The 21,430-nt window shown below is 45.9% G+C and overlaps 1 protein-coding gene across 3 annotated transcripts in view; it reads left to right on the forward strand.

Annotated features, from left to right (window-relative positions):
• RNF17 (ring finger protein 17) overlaps positions 1–21,430 on the forward strand; it is an 881,806-nt gene that overhangs the window by 816,524 nt on the left and 43,852 nt on the right. For all 3 annotated transcript variants that reach the window (XM_077483977.1, XM_077483979.1, XM_077483978.1), the window contains exon 35: positions 10,465–10,600. In XM_077483977.1, coding sequence (XP_077340103.1) covers positions 10,465–10,600 — 136 coding nt within the window. The remainder of the gene's footprint in view (positions 1–10,464; positions 10,601–21,430) is intronic.

The following is a 21,430-nucleotide window of genomic DNA, read 5'->3' on the forward strand; positions in this document are numbered from 1 at the left end:
AAAAAGGAAATGCGTGTGGCCCCCAGGCCCTATATACTCAGAACAGCAGTATACAGGCGGTGCAAACAAGACAGGGACTGTGTAGGTTTGTTGTGTTAAGTTGAATCTGTTTGTAATTTTCAACCGGTACATTTTTAAAGTGTAGCTCCAGTCAAAAAAACTATTTTTAAGATTTTTGGAAAACATAGGGAAGGGTTATCACCCCTGTATAATTTGTTTTGTCGTCCATCTTTTTTCATCTCACTTGCTGCTGTCTCCTTGCGTTTGCAAGTAGGAGATGTTTGTAAGTTGGATGTTTGAAAGTAGGGGCCTGCCCTATATTATAGCGGTATGTACTGGGTACAGAGCACGCAGACAGCACGCACTATCTCCTAACACTACTGACTGCAAGCTCTATTATTAACCACTTGACCACTGGGCACTTAAACACCCTTAATAACCAGACCAATTTTCAGCTTTCGGTGCCCTCACATTTTGAATGACAATTACTCAGTCATGCAACACTGGACCTATAGGAAATGTTTGTCCTTTTTTTCACACAAATAGAGCTTTCTTTTGGTGGTATTTAATCACCTCAGTTTTTTATTTTTTGTGCTATAAAAGAAAAAAGACCGAAAATTCTGCAAAAAAATTAATTTTTCTTTGTTTCTGTTATAAAATTTAGCAGATTAGTAATTTTTTCTTCATAAATTTTTGCCAAAATTCATACTACTACATATCTTTGGTAAAAATAAGTACAAATTGGTGGATATTATTTGGTCTTTGTGAAAGTTAGAGAGTCCACAAGCTATGGTGCCAATATCTGAAAATTGATCACACCTGAAGTACTGACGGCCTATTTCTTTTTTTTTTTTTTTTTTTTTCTCCACAAAATTGTCATATTATCAGGTTATTTCACACACACACAGCATATGCATACCACAAATTACACCCCAAAACACATTCTGCTATTACTCCCGAGTACGGCGATACCACATGTGTGAGACTTTTACACAGCGTGGCCACATACAGAGGCCCAACATGCAGGGAGCGCCATCAGGCGTTCTGGAGCACCCAGGCCAATTCTGACATTTCTCTCCTACATGTAAAAATCATCATTTATTTGCTAGAAAATTACAGAGAACCCCAAAACATTATATATATTTTTTTTTTTAGCAAAGACCCTGGAGAATACAATGGTGGTCGTTGCAAATTTTTATCTCACACGGTATTTGCACAGCAATTTTTCAAACGCGTTTTTTTGGGGGAAAAAACAGTTTTGTGCTTAAAAAACAAACAAAAAAAACAGTAAAGTTAGCCCAATGTTTGCATAAAGTGAAAGATGAAGTTATGCTGAGTAAATAGATATCAAACATGTCACTCTTCAAAATTGCACATGCCCGTGGAATGGCGCCAAACGTCGCTACTTAAAAAATCCCCATAGGCGACGCTTTAAATTTTTTTTTACTGGTTACATGTTTTGAGTTGCAGAGGAGGTCTAGGACTAGAATTATTGCTCTCGCTCTAACGTTCTCGGCGATACCTCACATGTGTGGTTTAAACACCGTTTTCATATGTGGGCGGGCTTACGCATGCGTTCGCTTCTGCATGCGAGCACATGGGGACATGGGCGCTTTAAAAAAAAAAATTTTTTTATTATTGTTCATTTTACTTTATTTATTTTAGTTTGACATTTTTTTCCCCAAAAATATATTTTTGATCACTTTTATTCCTATTACAAGGAATGTAAACATCCCTTGTAATAGGAATATGGGGTGACAGGTCCTCTTTACAGTGAAATCTGGGGGTCAATATGACCCCACATCTCACCTCTAGGCTGGGAAGCCTGAAATAAAAAATAAAAAAAAGATTCTGGCTTTGATCGTACTGGCGAGTTGGTAGAAGCATCGGAGGGCGGTGAGGGGTGGGGGGCGTCTATGGCTGGGTATTTCAGGGTATCACCGAGTATGGCTGGGTATCTCCGAGTATGGCTGGGTATGGCAATTTATGGCAGGGTATTGCAGAGTATTGGCGGGGTACTACAGAGTAATAGCAGGGTACTGCAGAGTATTGGGGGGTACTCCAGAGTAATGGCAGGGTACTGCAGAGTAATGGGGGTTACTGCAGAGTAATGGGGGTTACTGCAGAGTAATGGCAGGGTACTGCAGAGTAATGGCAGGGTACTGCACTGCAGAGTAATGGCGGGGTACTGCAGAGTAATGGCGGGGTACTGCAGAGTAATGGCGGGGTACTGCAGAGTAATGGCGGGGTACTGCAGAGTAATGGCGGGGTACTGCAGATTATTGAGGGGTACTGCAGAGTATTGAGGGGTACTGCAGAGTATTGAGGGGTACTGCAGAGTATTGAGGGGTACTGCAGAGTAATGGCAGGGTACTGCAGAGTAATGGCAGGGTACTGCACTGCAGAGTAATGGCGGGGTACTGCAGAGTAATGGCGGGGTACTGCAGAGTAATGGCGGGGTACTGCAGAGTATGCACTGGTATTGCAGAGTATTGGCAGGGAATTGAGGGGTTAAATTCGGTGAGCAGCGATGTGGGCACTGCAGATGCAGCCCACATCGCTGCTGACACCGATCTCTTTCCCCTCCGCTGTACCGATCGGTACAGAGAGGGGAGGGAGGAACCGGCGTCATAACATGACGCCGGTTTGTTTACAAGTGATCACTCTGTCATTTGACGGAGCGATCACGTGGTAAACGGCCGCGACGAGCGGCCATTTACCGTGATGCGCCGAGTCCTGTGGACCCGGCGGTCACGGATGCTCTCGAGTGCGCGCCCCAGGAGGCGCGCGAGAGCAGAATTCTGGGAGGCCGTTAATTAACGGCCTCTCAGAGTTAAACAACCGCCCTGAAGCCGTTAATCGGCAATGGGCAGTTGTTAAGTGGTTAAAGCTAGATCACTAGCTATATAGGTGAGGTGAATATAGTGGTGTATACTGCGGTCAGGGCACAGACAACAACCACTACACAGCAGCAAGATAGCAAATCAGCCAAAAACGATCGGTGTGTACTGTGTTGAAGGTACACAGAACACCCACTGCTTCAGATGCTAACACACTACACGAGGCCGCCTCAAAGGCGGCCTTATATAGTGTGGGGCGTGCACTACACAGCCAATCATGGCTCTCCTCGCTGCTGGCGCTACGATTGGCCAAGCATGCGGGGTCACAGTGCATGCTTGGCCAATCATGAGCCAGCAATGCACTGTGCCACCGCAGTGCATTGTGGTCCGCGCGCGCCACTCGAATTTTGACGCGAACGGCCCAAACGTTCGGAATTCGCCGAACAGCCAATGTTCGAGTCGAACGTACTTCGACTCGAACACGAAGCTCATCCCTAGCCCTGAGTGTTCATTTTTAATTTCCTGTCTTGGCGCTGCAGGTTGCTCTGGCTCATTTCGGCATTCATTAGGGTGGTGTTGTCATCGGGTTCATTTTCATGTGCTGTTGGTCCTGTCATTTTTGCACCCATGTCCTTATACTTGTCGGGTACCAGGGGGTTTGTTGTCACGAGCGGATTATTTTTAGGTTTTCTGGTTGTTTCAGTTGGGTTTTCATGTTCTTCCACCGTGGGTTACCCATTACGCCTATGGGTTTAACAGATTGAGGTGATAGTTTTTAATTGGCTTGGTCGGTGGCAAGTCTTCTCATCTGTTATTACACCACTCACATTTTCTTCTTACTCATGTTTCTCATGCAGTTAGTTTCTCATACGGTTTGTCCTTATGCAGGTAAGTTTTCATGCAATTTACATTTCTCAAACAGTTTACGTTTCTCAGGCAATGTTACGTTTCTCAGGCAATGTTACGTTTCTCAGGCAATGTTACGTTTCTAAGGCAATGTTGCTTTTCTCGCGCAGTGTTGCTTTTCTCGCGCAGTGTTGCTTTTCTCGCGCAGTGTTGCTTTTCTCGCGCAGTGTTGCTTTTCTCGCGCAGTGTTGCTTTTCTCGCGCAGTGTTGCTTTTCTCACGCAGTGTTGCGTTTCTCTCGTTTTCCAGGTTTTCTCTTGTTTTCCAGGGTTTTCTCTCGTGTGTCCAGGGGTTTTCTCTCGTGTGTCCAGGGGTTTTCTCTCGTGTCCCCAGGGTTTTCTCTCGTGTCCCCAGGGGTTTTCTCTCGCGTCCCCAGGTTTCTCTTTTGCCCCCAGGTTTTCTCTCATGGTTTCATCATGTCATGTTCTCGTGCAACCTGTGTTTCTTATGCGGGTCGTGTTTTCTTGCAGCCTCGGTTCTTATGCTGCTCACTGTTAGCTCACGCTTCTCATGTTTCTCATTCAGTCACGTTTCCTTCTCGCAGTTTACATTCTTGTCACTGGTTTCTTTGTCTGCTCACAGTTCTCTCGTTAGTTGGGTTCCTGACCAGTTGGGTGTCATTCCACACTACCTTTTATTTCCTAGCTACGTCCGGCCAGGAGTTGCGCAATGGTATGGACCTATTGTTAGTCTGCTTATTGCAGCTCCGCAGCTTCTACTGGCTCAGGGGCTTTAATGGATCCCGGGACCCTCTTGGGGCCCGGGCCGGTATCAGTAGGCTCGGAAGCAGGTACCAGCGTTGCACTTTCACTTCAGTTCCAGTTTCGTGGTGGATTGGTTTTCCATTTGGCTGACGCAGCAGCCTTCATCTTTAGGTTTTGTTTTGAATACTAGGAAGGCTCGTGACACTGCTTGGCTTATTTTCCAGGCTTTCGGTCTTGATGGTAACATCCAGTTCTTATTTTCTTTTTGTTTGTTTTTTGGGCCTCTTCCAGCTCGTATCAGCCCACAAGCTCTTTCAGGGCGTATCGAGTTGAGTCTCAGCATTCATGTTGGATGACCCATCAGGTTCTTTTATGTTCTGCATTTTAGATTGAAGCCGTCCTCAGGGTGCCGGAAGAGTAGACCCCCGATGTGCTCAGCTGACTTCCCATTATAGGTCTTGTTACGTGTCGTATCTGACATACTCTCAGGTCTCCTTTTGCATTGGTTGCCAGCTTAGGGCTCAAGGCAGTGCTAGCTGGCTTTTGTGGTTCTTTCGGCCAGGGGAGTGGTGCTTTGGGCCCAGGGTCCCGCTTACTTTAGCCATTCACCTAGTTGGCACCCCAGCCTTCTCTGTAACATCTGCATGTTCTCGAGACGCAGCATTCGGGGGTGGCACTGTTTACAGGTTCTGGGGGCCTGGCAAGGTGTGGTGCTCAGGGTTGTTTTATGCCAGCTTGGTTAGTTGTTACATTTGTCAAACCCTGGGATGTTTCTCTACTGCCTTTCCGGGTGCTCCCCTTTCTGCAGTAAAGTACATACTTCATTGCCACCACCCCAGGTTGGACAGTAATTCACTGTGTAATCTGGTTGGTAAGCTTTCATCCTACTGGGCTATTTTTGCCCCCTTTTAGGCATACTGACCACGTGACCCCGGCACACTTCAGGTCTATGTTCTTTGTTCCTTTCCATTCTATCCACAGATTGACTCCAAGTACAATAAAAAGACAACTTTTTTTTTCTTTTTCTTTTTGTAACTGTAACCGGTTCCAGGTTCGGGTCTCTCAAAATGTGATGACATCTTGGGAGACCCTGTGAAAGTGTGCCTAGTCTGTGCAGTGCTGTTCCCTACACTAATACTCAACTAGTGTATGGTAGCATTCAAAACATTCACCAATGCAAAGCCCAGGATTGTCAGGAAGGAGGGACAATAATAGTGGGTGTCACACGTATCCACGCTTGCTGCAGACACGTCGTCTTTGGGGGGGGTCATTTGGTAAGGGTACTCCAGAGGACATAAGGAAAATGCCTGTCATGCAGCCGGCTTACTGCATTGGGTTGTGGATGGTGAGGTGGAGCACAGTCTGGAAACAGAAGGGCTCTGACAATCTCTTCCTGGAATTTAAGGAAGGATCCAGTCCGTCCTGAACCTCTGTATAGCACATGAGCGTTCAGCAAAGCCAATTGAAAAAAAAGACACTTTCTTGACCAGCGCTGGCCTTACGGGCAACTAGGTATGGCGCCAACAACTGGTCGTTGAGGTCCACCCCTCCCATGTTAAGGTTATATTCGTGGACACAGGGGTTTCTCCACAACAACAGTCGCCGTAGGAATTTGGACCGTCGTGTCTGCATGAAGGGAGGTAAGAACGAAAACATTCTTATCCCTCCACTTCATAACGAGCAAGTTATTACACTTCAAGCAGGCTCTCTCCCCCAGCCTAAGACGGGAATTTACAAGGCGTTGGGGAAAGCCCCGGTGATTAGTTCACACGGTGCCACATGCTCCAATCTGATGATCAAACATGTGACTAAAAAGTGGCACGCTCGTGTAACAATTGTCCACGTACAAGTGGTACCCCTTTCCAAATAAGGGTGACACCAAGTCCCACACAATCTTGCCAGCGCTTCCTATGTAGTCAGGGCAGTTTGATGGCTCCACGTGACTATTTATGCCCTCGTAAACCATAAAACTACATGTATAGCCTGTGGCCCTGTCAAAGAGCTTATACATCTTGACCCCGTATCTGGCACGCTTGCTGGGAAGGTACTGTTTGAATGACAAGCGGCCAGAAATGTAATCAGAGACTCATCAACGCAGACAACTTGATGGGGAATAAACAAGTCTGCAAAACGTTGGTTGAAGTGGTTTACGCGGGGCCAAATTTTGTAGAGCCGATCGTATCCAGGGTCTCCATGAGGACGACAGAGTTCATTGTTGTTGAAATGCATGAACCGCAAGATCTGCTCGTATCGTGCCCTGGTCATGGAGGCAGAGAACACGGGCATATGGTGAATTGGGTCAGTGGACCAATATGACCGCAACTCACTCTTTTTAGTTATGCCTATGAGGAGGGATTGGCCCAGAAAGAGCTTAAATTCGGAAACCGTAATTGGTTTCCAATCTCTGGCAAGGGAAGACTGGGGAATAGTGGTGATGTGTTGACCAGCGTACAAATTACTTTGGCCCACAATAGATCTATAGAGATCTTCGGTGAAAAACAGCGAATAAAAATCAAATGACATAAAATCAACTGTTTCCACCTGAATGGCGGGTTGACCAGTGAATGGGAGAAGTACGGGTGATGCAGAAGTGGTGTGTTCCCTATTAGGATTAGCAAATGCAGCAGGAAGGGCACTATGGGCACAAAGGGCCTGTGTTTGTCTTCTTGGTGGCAGTGGGACACTACTTGTGCTTGCCATCTCACCAGCTTGAAATGCACTTATGGGATTCTCCACGTCACCACGTGATACTACAATGCTGGTTTGACTATGACCAGGGTGTACTAGGCCGCTGTGCTTGCCAGTTTACCAGAAGGATGAGCGGCACTAGTACTTCTCTGCTCCATACGAGGGACCTGCGGTTCTTGCACCTCAAAGACAGAACAAGATGATCAGTGTCTGGTACGCCTGACCTTGGCAGGGACCACAACTCCGTCATCAGAGTTATCTGTCATGGAGCCGCTGTCGTCTACAGGAGCATATTCTGAGCCTGAATCTGACAGATGAGTGACTTCCTCTTCACTATCTGTCATGCTCAGAAACGTGTAGGCCTCCCCACTAGTGTACCTTCGATTTGCCATTTTGGGCTCTAAATTTAGTGTTACACTAGTGAGACTCACGGGTAAAAAAGCTCTTGAATGTTAGCGACTGTATAAAAACGATACCAAAAACTGTTGGCGATCGCATAGATCAGGCCTGACTGTTTTGTAAGCGACAGTGATTGATCGATACTTCACTTGGGTGGGCTGGACGGAGGGGCAAAATGCAGGTGGCTAGCAGGTATCTGGGCTGATCCTGCTAACGCTGCGTTTTTGGGAACCCTAAACTACTGGGGATGCTAGTATTGATCTGATCAGATATCAATCCGTTAAGATACTATACCACTAAGGGAGGTGTATGCTGCATGCGTGGGTGTTAGCGGTACTGGCACTAACCTGACGCTTCCTGGGGCAACACAGACCCTATCTGACCCTAAAACCTAACTTATATCACCCGCCGGGCGTTCAGGGGGTTAAACCTTTATATTAGGTAATAAACGGCGGGTGCCCTGACACTATGAAAAAAACAAACCAACTAACCAGCGTCACCCGTAACAGTTATACAGTGATTACTGGTGAAAGGGTTAACTAGGGGGGCAATCAGGGGGTTAAAATCTTTATTAGGTAGTATATGGGGGTACCTGACGCTATAAAAAGCTGACAGCGAGCCTGAATTCTTATCTGCCTAACTAGCGTCACCTGTGACACTAATACAGCGATCAGAAAAACGATTACTTAGTGACACTGGCAACGGGGTGATCAAGGGGTTAAACCTTTATGGGGGGGGGGGTTAGGAGAGTACCCTAGACCTAAAGGGGCCGAACACTAACTGCCCTATCACTTATAACAATCACAAGTGACACCAATGCAGTATTCAGTAAAAAAAATAAAAAGCCATTGGTGTTACTGTGACAGGGGGTGATTGGGGGGTGAAAAGTGTGCCTGCGTGTTCTACTCTTAGTGTAGTGTTGGTGCATACTTGATGTATTCTCTCCCCGGAAGCCGGAACTAAAATACTTCACGAGAAGCGGTGACATCACTTCCTCTGCTTCTGTTTACATTACAGAAGTAGAGGACATTTCTCATTCGCCAGGAGCGATCGCGAGGGGGTTGCCATGAATCAGTGGCCTCCCCCTCAGCACGGATCGCTCCTGGCGGGATGCCAACCGCCTCGGGAGGCATGTAACATACCCATACGTTACTTTGCCTGCCCGTGCCATTCTGCCACATATATCGTCGTGAGGTGGTCAGCAAGTGGTTAGTCATGTTTAAATATACATATGTTTTAAAAGGCATGGGAGCACTTTAAGGAATTGTGTCTCCAGTGTAGTATGTGTTGGTCTGCAGAAGCTTTATTTTTTATTTTTTCGCTGTTCTGGAACAGCATATAGGCTGCATTGGATACATATGTGCTTGGTTAAATACTGCAGGACTAGTATGGGGCCCAACTGCAGTTAAGCAAATGCATGCTTGCAAACTGGCTAAAACACATGGTTGCTGGAACTCACAGTTGCTAAAGATACGTTATGCATGTTCCCATAAAGATACCTGGTTGTTAAAGATACATGTCTGCATAAAGATTTGCAAAAAGATACCTATCTTCACGGAGATGGATGGTTATACATGTTTGCATAAAGATGCATGGTTGCACAAGGATCATGTTTATACATGTTTGCACAAATATACATGGTTGTATAAATATACATGTGTGCATGTTTCCATTCGGCACGTATTGTATAAATGGGTGTTTACAGAGATGCATGCTGTCATGTTTTTTATAAATTCTTTATTTTTCATTTATCAAGAATAGTTTTATAATTATACAGCAACATATTCATATATCTTATCTTTCTATTTAACAATTTCCCTCTTTAACACATATGTCAGCAAATTAATAAATAATTATATTTCCTTTCGCTCATTTCTTTAAGTATACTACTGGAAAAATAGAAAAAACACTTTCTTCTACCCTTGTTTATTTCTCCAACCCAAAATTGTGGATATATCCGATTCAGAACTGATGGTGTAATGTACCATCAATCAATATTTTGTATCCTCCTTCTTGGTATTTAGTTGCCATGGATGACTTGTGTGTAAGGCTGCAGATCTTAGTTTTCTGTAGTTCTGAAAAAGTTGTCCCCATGTCTCTTTCCCATGCTTGTATAAACGCTAGCTCCTGTGGTGCTTTCAACTCAACCAACAGGGAGTGCATAACTGAGAGTGCATGTTTCACAGGTTCCTCCTTCAGACTTATCTGCTCAAATTTATGTATGTATTACTGTCATTCGTGGTATTATTGATTGAAGAAAGGCCTTCAGCTTCATTCGCCTAAAAGGGTCTATTTCCCCTGAAAATTCTTGTTCAACCTCCTCACCCGTCATCACATGGTTTTCTCTTACAAAGTCTCTAAGCCTACTAACTCCTCTTAGCCTTAAGTTCCTAAATCCCTGATCTAACAGACCTGGTTCAAAACTTGTTGTGCCCAGAATTGGGATCATAGGACTTGGATGCCTTGACACCTCCGTTTTCTTAAATATCTTTTGAACTGCTCGAAGAGTCACACCTACTGTAGGGCGTCTTTTCTGTCATGTTTTGACTAAATGCATAATTGCATAAGCACATACTTACAAAAAAACGCAGGCTTCCATAGATGCATGTTGCTTAACCACTTGCCGCCCGCCATATAGCAGAATGATGTCAGCAAAGTGGTTTCAATATCCTGACTCGGGCATCATATGATGTCCTCATGATACCCCCCCCCCCAGGTGCGCATCGTGACGATCGTTGCGGTGTATCAGTCGGACACCCCGCTACACCAATCTAGGTAATGAGTCTCTGATGGAGACACTTTACCACATGATCAGCCGTGTCCAATCAGAAACTATTTTCCAGAAACTATAAAACTGTAGCAGTCTGACAATAACCTGAAGACACTTAATTCATTTTTTCCATTGTTTGTGCTTTTTTTACTCAACAGAAATGCCATGTCTTGCCATGTACACTGACAATATGTTACACAGAGCAAAGTTAGTGTCTGTTAAAAGTTATGATCCTGTGGCCTTGGTTGTGGAATTTGTTGACTATGGATCAACAGCAGTGCTTGAAACCTGCAGGTAAGAAATTCAAATTTTAAATATTGAAATGTCTTTTTGTCTTACCAACATTAGGAATTTTTTAGTGCATTTTCAAAGAGTTATTGCAAAGTTATTAAAGCTGATATCCTGTTTCATCGATATGGGGGTCCGGGCCACACCCGCCAGAGGGGTGATAACTGTGGACAGCTACACCGCACATTTCACATCCCTACACACTGATCTGCTTCTGGCCGGCTGTGTCCCCCTCCCCCTCTCTGTTTACATCTACACAGGAGGAGGGAGTCCAAAGAACACACACTGTGCTGTTCTGAGGTCTGTACAGTTTACTGTAATGAAGATGGATGTGGGGGGGGGGGGGTTTATGTAGTTAGTGGAGGGGATGTGTACTGGGGGATCTATACTGCAGAAGGGGAATCTGTATGGGGGGGGGGGGGGTCTGTACTGAGGGAGGGCTTTAAATAGTGCGGACCAAGCTGGTCCAAAATAACTATTTCCTTCATTAACTGCTGCAGTGGATCAAAGCTGTATGTAGCTTCAGCTATATACAGTGCTGGGTTCCAGCTGTGGGACAGAGATATCCTATCTCACACCCAGAACAAAATAGGTTTGGTCAGAGTGGCACTCAGCCATTCATAGCTAGATTTGTATTCTGTGAAGGAATACAGCGCTTCCTCTGATTGGCAGAGTCAGAGGAATCTTTGTGTTCACAGAATTGTGATGTCAGTAGCCTGCCTCTCTGCTTCAACCAATCAAAGTTGTGTATTCATTCACAGAATACAAAAGCAGCCTATGGATGGTTGAGTGCCACAATTTTTTTAACCATAAATCGCAATACCTAATACATATGTGTTTACACATGCATACAAAGAAAAGGTGCTAAAAGTAGGTAATGGTTACATTTAAATTAGGAAATAGATTAATCATGTGCAATAGAGGTGGTGTAAGATATCCAAGCAAAACCCCCAGGGTGAAGCTTCTAGGTTTAAAGTGGTTGTAAACCCTTACAAACCACTTTGACCTACAGGTAAGCCTAGATTAAGCCTAGATTTCTTGTAGGTCCAAGAAATATCTCCTAAACCTATACGGTTTAGGAGATATTTACCTGAAGACATCCACCGCAGGCGCACTGGGTAAGCCGCAGATCGCATCGATATGCCGTGAGTGTCGGCTCCCGTGCCCACAGAGACCCACCAAGAAGGTGTCTTCGGAATTACAGGGGACAGCAGTGACTTTGCTGGCTCCTGTGTCAGGTAAGTGACACATAATGGACTACTATGCGATGCATAATAGTCCATTATGCTTTACCTTTGCAGGGTATCAAAGAGGAAGTAAACCCATCAGGGTCAGTTACCCCCTCATAGCCCAAGAGTTGCTTGGCTATCTGCCATACTTTCCTCGCCAAAGCATTAGTAGGGCATTTACAGGCAAATGAGTTGGCCTCCAAAACTTCAACTAATGATTTATGATACGCTTTATCAATCATCAATTTGTGGTTTGGACAGCCACCCCCTTCAAGTCCAGCCCCAGTTAGAGGCTGGAGCTGGGCTGACAAGAAGTATGTTCTTGGATGTGGTATCGCTACTCCTCCCTTCTCTGCAGGGAGCAGCAATGTCTGTAGCCGAATCCGAGGTTGTCTCTTCTTCCATATTAATTCACGGATCAATACCTCCAACCTGTTAAACCACTTCTGGTTAATCCAGATTGGGGAGTTATGGAGAATATATAAGATCTGTGGCTACCAAATCATTTTTATTAAATTGTAGCGCCCCGCCACAGACAGGGGGAGACGACACCAGTTGTTAACCTTCTGCTTCAATTTCACTAGTAATGGTACCAGATTCTCCTCAACATACTGGTTTATATCTCTTGAGATCCAGACACCCAAGTACTTTAGCTTGGGCACCACTTCTAATCCCGAAACTATAGACGATGTTAAGTGTCCAGACCCCGACAATGGCATAAGGGCTGATTTACTCCAGTTAATGACAAACCTGATTGTTGCCCAAATTCCCCCATCATCTGCACTACATTATTCAGGGTAGAGCCCATGTCCCCAATAAAAAACAAGACATCGTCTGCAAATAGGGCAATTTTCTCCTCCTCCGGTCCGCGCCGGAATCCCTGGATGTCCGGGCGCGATCTCGCCAGGACAGCCAGGGGTTCCATAGCCAGCACGAACAGGAGGGGAGACAGCGGACACCCCTGCCTCGTCCCCCTTTCCAAGTGAAATATATCGGAAAATAGGGTCCCCATTTTAATCTTTGCCCTGGGTCCCTTATAAAGTAATTTTACCCATTGAATAAATAAAGGGCCGAAACCGAAGCGCTCCAATACGCCCCATAAATAACCCCATTCCAAGCTATCGAAGGCCTTAGTAGCATCTAGAGCTAGTATGGCACCTAGACCTTCATTATCTCTGGGTATTTGTAGATTTAAAAAAACCCTCCTGATATTGGTGTTAGTTGTTCTGCCCGGGATAAACCCGGACTGGTCTGGATGTATTAATTTATGGATATAATTGTTTAAGCGAGTCGCTAGGACCTTGGCTAGGATTTTTTTCGTCTGAACATAACAGGGATATCGGCCGGTATGACGAAACCTCTTGTTGATCCTTCCCTTCTTTTAGGATTAAAGTGACATTGGCCTCCAGCATTGAAGTGGGAAGCTCTCCCGCTTCTAATGCGTGATTTAACGTTTCCAGTAGTGCCGGCAACAGCTGTTCACTATATAGTTTATAGATTTCTACTGGTAGCCCGTCAGGGCCAGGAGATTTATATTTGGGCATGCTGGTCATCGCACTTTTTAATTCTTCCAAGGTAAGTGGTAAGTCGAGATTCAATTTATCCTGGTTTGATAGCGTAGGAATGGCTGTTTGATGTAAAAAATTAATGGCCAGGCGCTCGTGGTCCTGTGTAGTTGATTTATATAGATTTCTATAATAGTCACTAAGTACCTTCATAATCTCGGGAGGCCTGGAGACAAGATCACCGTTCTGTGTTTTAATTGCCTGTATTGCTGTAAAGGGACCGTTAGATTGGACTAGAAGGGAAAGAACTCGACCCACCCTCTCTCCTTCGCCAAAATAGTGTTGGCGTTGGAAAATACGTTGATTCTCTACCTTTTTTTAAGAGTGCCATTTTATATATTTGTTGACTGTCCACCCAGACCTTTTGTTTCCCCGGCGATGGGTCCTCCACATACGCTCTCTCAGCCTGGATAACATAGTTTCTAATTACTTTCTCTTGCTCTCGAGTTTCCCTTCTTGTTATTGCAATTTTCTGTATGAGTATTCCTCTAATAAAGGCTTTTAAGGAGTCCCAAACTATTCCGGGTGCAGCTGTCCCTCTATTGATTTGGAGAAATTCCCCAATCCGGTCCACCAGGAGGTTAGAGCTGTCAATTAGTTCCAGCCAGGCAGGGTTTATTCTCCACTCTCCCAGGGGGGCACTCTCTCCCGTGTTCAAAGTTATAACTAGCGGGGAATGATCTGAAGTACCCCGTATTCTAAGTCTGATACCAACCCTGGTGCCTCTTTGTTCCCCAAGACCATATCTATTCTTGATAGAGTCTGATGAGTACTAGAGAAGCAAGAATACTGCCTATCCTGAGGATGTCGCGTTCGCCAAATATAATTTATCCCGACTTCTAATAATAATTCGTATAATCGACCTGTTCTATTCCCAGCTGGACAAGAAAATCTATCCAAGCACTTATCTATAGTTTCATTAAAGTCTCCGGCTATTATCCACGGGACACCCAGTTTACCCAAGCTAAACATAAGGAATTTATACATAACCTCTAACTTAAAGGGGGGGGTATATAAATATTAGCTAAGACATATTCTTGCCCATCAATCAGGCAATGTAAAAAGACAAACCTCCCCTCCTCATCAATATAGGACTCTTTGCATAGAAAATCTGTACCCCTCCATACTAACACGCTCACACCACGAGAGTACGATGAATGGAAAGAATGGTAGTATGCCTGGAATTTCCGATTATGTAACTGGAGGGCTGTGGTTGGGGTTAGGTGGGTTTCCTGTAAAAAAAGCAACCCGGGTCCCCTTCCCTCCGTCTCCAACATCACAGAAACCCTTTTCTTAGAGTCTCCCAAGCCCCTCACATTCCATGAGGTTATATTCAACCTACCCATCGACTCTAATAGTTGGTAAGCCCAGGGGAGGGAGAAGGCGAGGGGGATGGAAACCGCATCCTCCCCCCAGCGCCACCCCCCATCCCAACCTGCCCCCACCACCGCCCTGATATTCACAGCACGTGTTCGAAGACTCACCCTCCTCCCCCCACCCTCCCAACCCTGCCCATCAGAGCATCCCCTAGGCATCTCGATTGTAGCCAGTATAGTCAAACCCCATTCAAGAGTACCCGTGCTCGCGCCCCCCCCCCCCCCCCAAATAATCCTACCGCACCCATTTAACACAAATTTCTAAGAAGGATCATAATTGTTTCATAGCACCAATTATACCCTTCTATAAAAAGGAGGGAGGGGGGTGGTGGGAAGGAGAAAAAAAAAGTTGGGGGGGAGGGGGGAGACCCCTCAAAAACACCAGTTTATTACATTCCAAAAAGTCATAAGGAAATCATTAAAAACCCATCTTCCCCTCCATCCAAATACCTATTGTCAACAGGTCACACCCAACCAAATATAACATAAGTCAATAAAGTCAAAAAAAATTCTCATGGTATACAAAAAAAAAAAAAACCCTCTAAACAATTACACGCAGAACAAGCAGAAAAAGAAAAAAACACTGCTATGGCTTCGTAGACTCAGTGGTTGTAGTGATGTATATACTCGGGATATATATTTCCCCTCTCCCCCTCCTCACCCCACCCCCCCTCAAACTTCGGCCCTCCCACCTCAGCTATAGAACCTTATTTACCACAGCTAATATAGAATTTATGTACAATTTAATTCGCCCTGTGGCATCCTAATACTCTATGACCCATAGTGCTTACCCATTCTCCCTGATCGATTTATTGTGTCATTCTACCCATCTCTCACAGATATCAAGCAGTGACTTATAGCTCCCCATCCGTACACTAACATAAATTCATAGACACAGTGCTTCTAGTGATGTATATACCCAAGGTATGTATTCCCCCTCACACCCTCCCCCCCCCCCCCCCCTCCTGACCCAGCCTCCCCACAACCCTACCCTCCCACCTCAACTATAAATCCTCATTTACCACGTCTTACATAGGATTTATACACAATATGATTCACCCTGTGGTTCTCAATAACCCGTGGTACTTACCCCCCATCCCTAGTCTTTGTTGTGTCACTCTACCCATCCCTCTCCCTACCCCACCCTTTATTTGATAACACGATTACATCCTGGGAGTGGAGAACTGGCAGACGGACTAACTAAGTCGCCAGATGCTGGACCCAGGAGAATGGGCGTTGCATCCAGAGGTGTTCAGGCTACTGTGCCTGTGATGGGGCACTCCATACGTGGATCTTCTGGCCTCCCGTCTCAATCGGAAGGTGCAGAGATTCCGGTCTAGGACAAGAGATCCTTGGGCAGCACATCAGATGCGCTGGTGGCTCCGTGGGGTCAGTACCAGCTGATCTATGCGTTTCCTTCGCAAAAACTCTTACCACATCTGCTCCGCAGAGTGGATTCCAGTAATTCTAATTGCCCCAGCGTCCCTGGTATGCAGGACTATTGCGCCTGGTGGTGAACACCCCCTGACGACTGCCGTTACGAGAGGTAAGAGGTTGAGACCTGCTGTCTCAAGGTCCAATTCTCCATCCTGCTTTACCATCGCTGGTTTTAATGGCATGGCTATTGAGAGGCAGGTGTTGAGGAATCAGGGCCTTTCGGATTCCATCTATGTTGAGTGCACGGAAATCTTCTCGGAAGATATATCGTCGTAAATGGAAGGCCTACATCTCCATGTGTGAGGAGAAAGGATGGCGTCCTATTCTATATCCAGGAAACTGTTGTTTTTACAGCAAGGAGTAGACCTGAAATTGGCTTTAAGCATTAAAGGACAAATAGCTTTGGCTGTCTTTTTTTCAGTGACCCCTGGCATCTCACTCTCTAGTGAGCACTTTTGTTCAAGGTGTCCGACATGTAGTTCCTCCCGTCCACCCACCTTTACCCCCGTGGGATCTGAATCTGGTGTTATCAACGCTTCAGAAACTGCCATTTGAAAATATCAGAGATCCCTCTGTTGACCCTTTCCCAGAAAGTGGACTTTCTAGTGGCTATTACACCAGCCAGGAGGGTGCCTCCATCTGGTTATCCACAAGGATAAGGCGGTGTTGCGTCCGCAACCTTCTTTTCTGCCGAAGACATTGTGTTACCATCTCTGTGTTCTAAACAGACACATCCTAAGGAGGAGGTCCGGGCTCTGAGGGTGTATTTATCGGCTATGGCTCCCTTTCGGAAGTCAGACTCCTTGTTTGTTTCGTTGGCTGGTCTGAAAAAAGGCATGGCGGTCTCGTCGGGCACCATTTCCAGGTGGATCAGACAGATTGAAATACAAGCCTACGCCTTGAAGGGGCAGGTGCCCCCCTTTCCGGTCATGACCCACTCCACCAGGGCGCTCAAGTGTGTAAAGTGGCAACTTGGTCGCCTGTTCACACCTTTAAAAAAATTCTACAAGGTAGATGTCAGTGCATCCGCTGATGCCTGTTTTGCCCGCAAAGTTTTGCAGGCAGCCATGTAATTTGCAATTGCACTTAAATGCACTGTTGCATTTGTTACCGCAAGTTTCTGAGGCGGTTTGTAAGGTAGGGACTCCCAGTTTGAGGAGCACTCTTTTTTTTTTTTGTGGGTAAAAGTTCTATGCTGTTCCCACACTCTGTGTTTTGTGGGTGAAGTTTTATACGGTTTCCCACATGCCATTGTGGGCAAAGTTTTTCTGCTGTTTCCCACCCGTCGTTTTGGCACTGCTTGGGGACGTTCCAATGGTCTAAGAAAGGAGCACTGTGTCAGTCGGTGAACGTGAGAGAAAATAGGATTTTTTGTACTCACCATAAAATCCTTTTCTCTGTAGTTCACCGACTGACACAGCACCCTCCCTTTTTTTTTTTTATGTTATACTGCTTGTTGACGTACTGAGGCTGCAGGAAGCAGGCTTACCTAAGGGACCGCCCCGTGGGCGGAACTAGAAAGTTCTGGTTTTGTTATAACATGTTCTGCCTAGTCCTCTCCTGAAGGTGGCGTAACAACCAGATGGTCTAAGAAAGGAACTGTGTCAGTCAGTGAACTACAGAGAAAAGGATTTTACAGTACAAAAAAATCGTATTTTTGGGCAGTTTCTCCCATTATTCTTTGCAGAACCTTTCAAGCGCCATCGGGTTGGATGGGGAGCGTCGGTGCACAGCCATTTTATGATCTCTCTGGAGATGTTCAATTGAGTTTAAGTCTAGGCTCTGGCTGCACCACTCAAAGACATTGAGTTGTCCTGTTGCCACCTCTTTTGTTAGCTTGGCTGTGTGCTTAGGGTCGTTGTTTTGTTGGAAGATGAACCTTTGCCCCAGTCTGAGGTCCAGAGCACTGTGGAGCTGGTTTTCATCAAGGATGTCTCTGTACATTGCTGCGTTCATCTTTCCTGACTAGTCTCCCAGTTCCTGCCACTGAAAAACATCCCCGCAGAATGCTGCTTCCACCACCGTGCTTCACTGTAGGGATGGTATTGGCCAGGTGATGAGCGGTGCCTGGTTTCCTCCAGACTAGACACTTGCCATTCAGGCCAAAGAGTTTAATCTTTGTTTCATCAGACCAGAGAATTTTGTTTCTCAAGGTCTGAGAGTCATTCAGGTGCCTTTTAGCAAACTCCAGATGGGCTGTCATGTGCCTTTTTCTAAGGAGTGGCTTCCATCTGGCCACTTGGCTACCTTGCAGGCCTGATTGTTGCAGTGCTGCCAAGATGGTTGTTCTTCTGGAGGGTTCTCTTCTCCACAAAAAAACGCTGGAGCTCTGTCAGAGTGACCATTGGATTCTTGGTCAACCCTTCCCTGACTAAGGCTCTTCTCCCCCAACCGTTCAGTTTGGCCAGGCGGTCGTTCTAGAGAGAGTCCTGGTGGTTCCAAACTTCTTCCATTTACGGATGATGGTGGCCACTGTGCTCATTGGGACCTTCAATGCTGCAGACGTTTTTCTGTACCCATCCCCAGATCTGTGCCTTGATATAATCCTGTCTCGGAGGTCTACAAACAATTCCGTGGACTTCATGGCTTGGTTTGTGCTTTGACATGCACTAACTATGGGGCCTTATATAGACTGGTGTGAGCCTTTCCAAATTATGTCCAATCAACTGAATTTACCACAAGTGGACTCCAATCAAGCTGTAGAAACATCTCAAGGATGATCAGTGGAAACAGAATGCACCTGAGCTTAATTTTGAGTATGATGGCAAAGGCTGTTAATACTTAAGGGTCCCAGTGCATATATAATTTAGTGGTGGTTAAGTGGGCCTTAGTAAACCTATATTGGCAAGAGAATATTGATTGTCTGTTGCAAAGAAGGGGTAATGGACCACTTCCAAATTCCAACAGTACATAAACTAACAGTTATGAAAATGTGGATTACCAGCGTATGCAGTGGTTTAGGCCAAGGGTAAATCCCTATTCCCAGTAGGGTTGTTTGTAACAGCAATATCAGTAAGTACCAAGAGTGAACAATACAATCTCATTACAAATTGTAGTAAAGACCAGACAGTCCCACCGAGCCAAATATGTAGTGGGGTTCGTTCCATCCTTACCACAAATTCTCTAACATTTACAGTGGAGACGGAAAGTCTTCAGACCCCCTTACATTTTTCTCTCTCATATTGCAGCCATTTGCTAAAATCATTTTAAAGGCTATTTTATTTAGTCATCAGTGTTATTTTTTTCCTCATTGATGTACACACAGCACCCCATGTTGACAGAAAAACACAATTGTTGACGTTTTTGCTGATTTATTAAAAAAGAAAAACTGAAATATCACATGGTCCTAAGTATTCAGACCCTTTGCTCAGTATTTAGTAGAAGCACCCTTTTGATCTAATACAGCCATGAGTCTTTTTGGGGAAGATGCACACAAGTTTTTTACACCTGGATTTGGGGATCCTCTGCCATTCCTCCTTGCAGATCCTCTCCAGTTCTGTCAGGTTGGATGGTAAACATTGGTGGACAGCCATTTTCAGGTCTCTCCAGAGATGCTCAATTGGGTTTCTGGCTGGGAAATTAAAGAAAAGTCACGGAATTTATTTTAGCTGTGTGCTTAGGGTCATTGCCTTGTTGGAAGGTAAACCTTCGGCCCAGTCTGAGGTCCTGAGCACTCTGGAGAAGGTTTTTGTCCAGGATAGCCCTGTACTTGGCTGCATTCATCTTTCCCTTGATTGCAACCAGTCGTCCTGTCCCTGCAGCTGAAAAACACCCCCACAGCATGATGCTTCCACCACCATGATTCACTGTTGGGACTGTATTGGACAGGTGATGAGCAGTGCCTGGTTTTCTCCACACATACCGCTTAGAATTAAGGCCAAAAAAATCTTATTTCTCACCATCTTGGAGTACTTGAGGTTTTTTTTTTTTTTTTAGCAAACTCCATGTGGGCTTTCATGTGTCGTGCACTGAGGAGAGGCTTCCATAGGGCCACTCTGCCATAAAGCCCCGACTGGTGGAGTGCTGCAGTGATGGTTACTTTCTACAACTTTCTCCCAACTGCATCTCTGGAGCTCAGCCACAGTGATCTTTGGGTTCTTCTTTACCTATCTCGCCAAGGCTCTTCTCCCCCTATAGCTCAGTTTGGCCAGGGTGGTGAGTCCTGTGGTGGGGGCCCCTCAGCCTGCAGCAGCTAGGAGGGTGGGACTATACACCTGTCCTAAGTCCCCAACAGGTGGCAGACAGGGTGGGTCATCATGGCTTCAGATACTGGTGTGTCTTCCCCCGACTCCCGGCAGCTGCAATCGGCTCGTCTGCAAACAGTGCAGACAAGCCGGCGGTCCTTTATACGTTCGTTGCCAGGATGAAGGCGGCGTGTGGACGCAAAGGGGGTAAAAAGCAGCCCCTGCCCCCCCCCCCCCTCCTCGGGAGAGATCTGACACAGACTCTGGCCCAGCTGAGACTGGTGGCCCCTGCTCTCTTTCAGATGATGTTGACCAGGACCGTTCGAACAGTGAGGATGAGTCCCCTTCTGGGTCCGCGCACAACAACGCTAGTTGGAGCACTTATCACAGCTGTGCGTGATACTCTGAAGATTCAGGATACAGCAGATCCCAGATGCTGAGGTAGCGGTCCTTTTTGGGTCCCATAAGGCAGCCCGTACACCTAAGGTGCTTCATATCCGACTTATTTCGCTAAGTTCATATACAAGGAATGGGGAAGACCGCAACTGACCTTTTCGGTCCCATAAAGTATGGCGGTGCGTTACCCCTTTGAGGAGAGCCTTCTTAAAAAATGGTCGGCTCCTTTGCTCGTGGACCCCCCAGTATCCAGGTTAAATAAAGTAACCATGATCCAGGTAGAGGGGACTCCTGCCTTTAAGGACCCCACATACAGGAAGTCCAAGGCAGTGGCCTGTTCCTTGTTTATGGTTGTGGGATCAGCAATGAGACCAGTACTGGCCTCTGCACTTGTGTCTCAGACACTTACTGAATGGGCAAAACTTTTGTACCACCAATTGGTGGAGCAACAGGCTTCTCCTGTCTGTGTGGAACTAGCAGACCAGTTAGTGCAAGGCCTTAAGTACGTTTGTGACACGGCCCTGCATACCCTCCCCTGTTATCCAGGGTTTCAGTGTCAGCAGTGGTACTGAGGCACCTGATTTGGCTAAAATGCTGGTCTGCGGACCAGGCATCTAAAAAAGAACCCTGACTGATCTACCCTTCCTTG

The sequence above is a fragment of the Lithobates pipiens genome, unplaced genomic scaffold (genome assembly GCF_037356315.1).
Source record: "Lithobates pipiens isolate NorthernLeopardFrog02 unplaced genomic scaffold, aLitPip1_a1.2 Scaffold_16, whole genome shotgun sequence".
Taxonomy (NCBI): domain Eukaryota; kingdom Metazoa; phylum Chordata; class Amphibia; order Anura; family Ranidae; genus Lithobates; species Lithobates pipiens.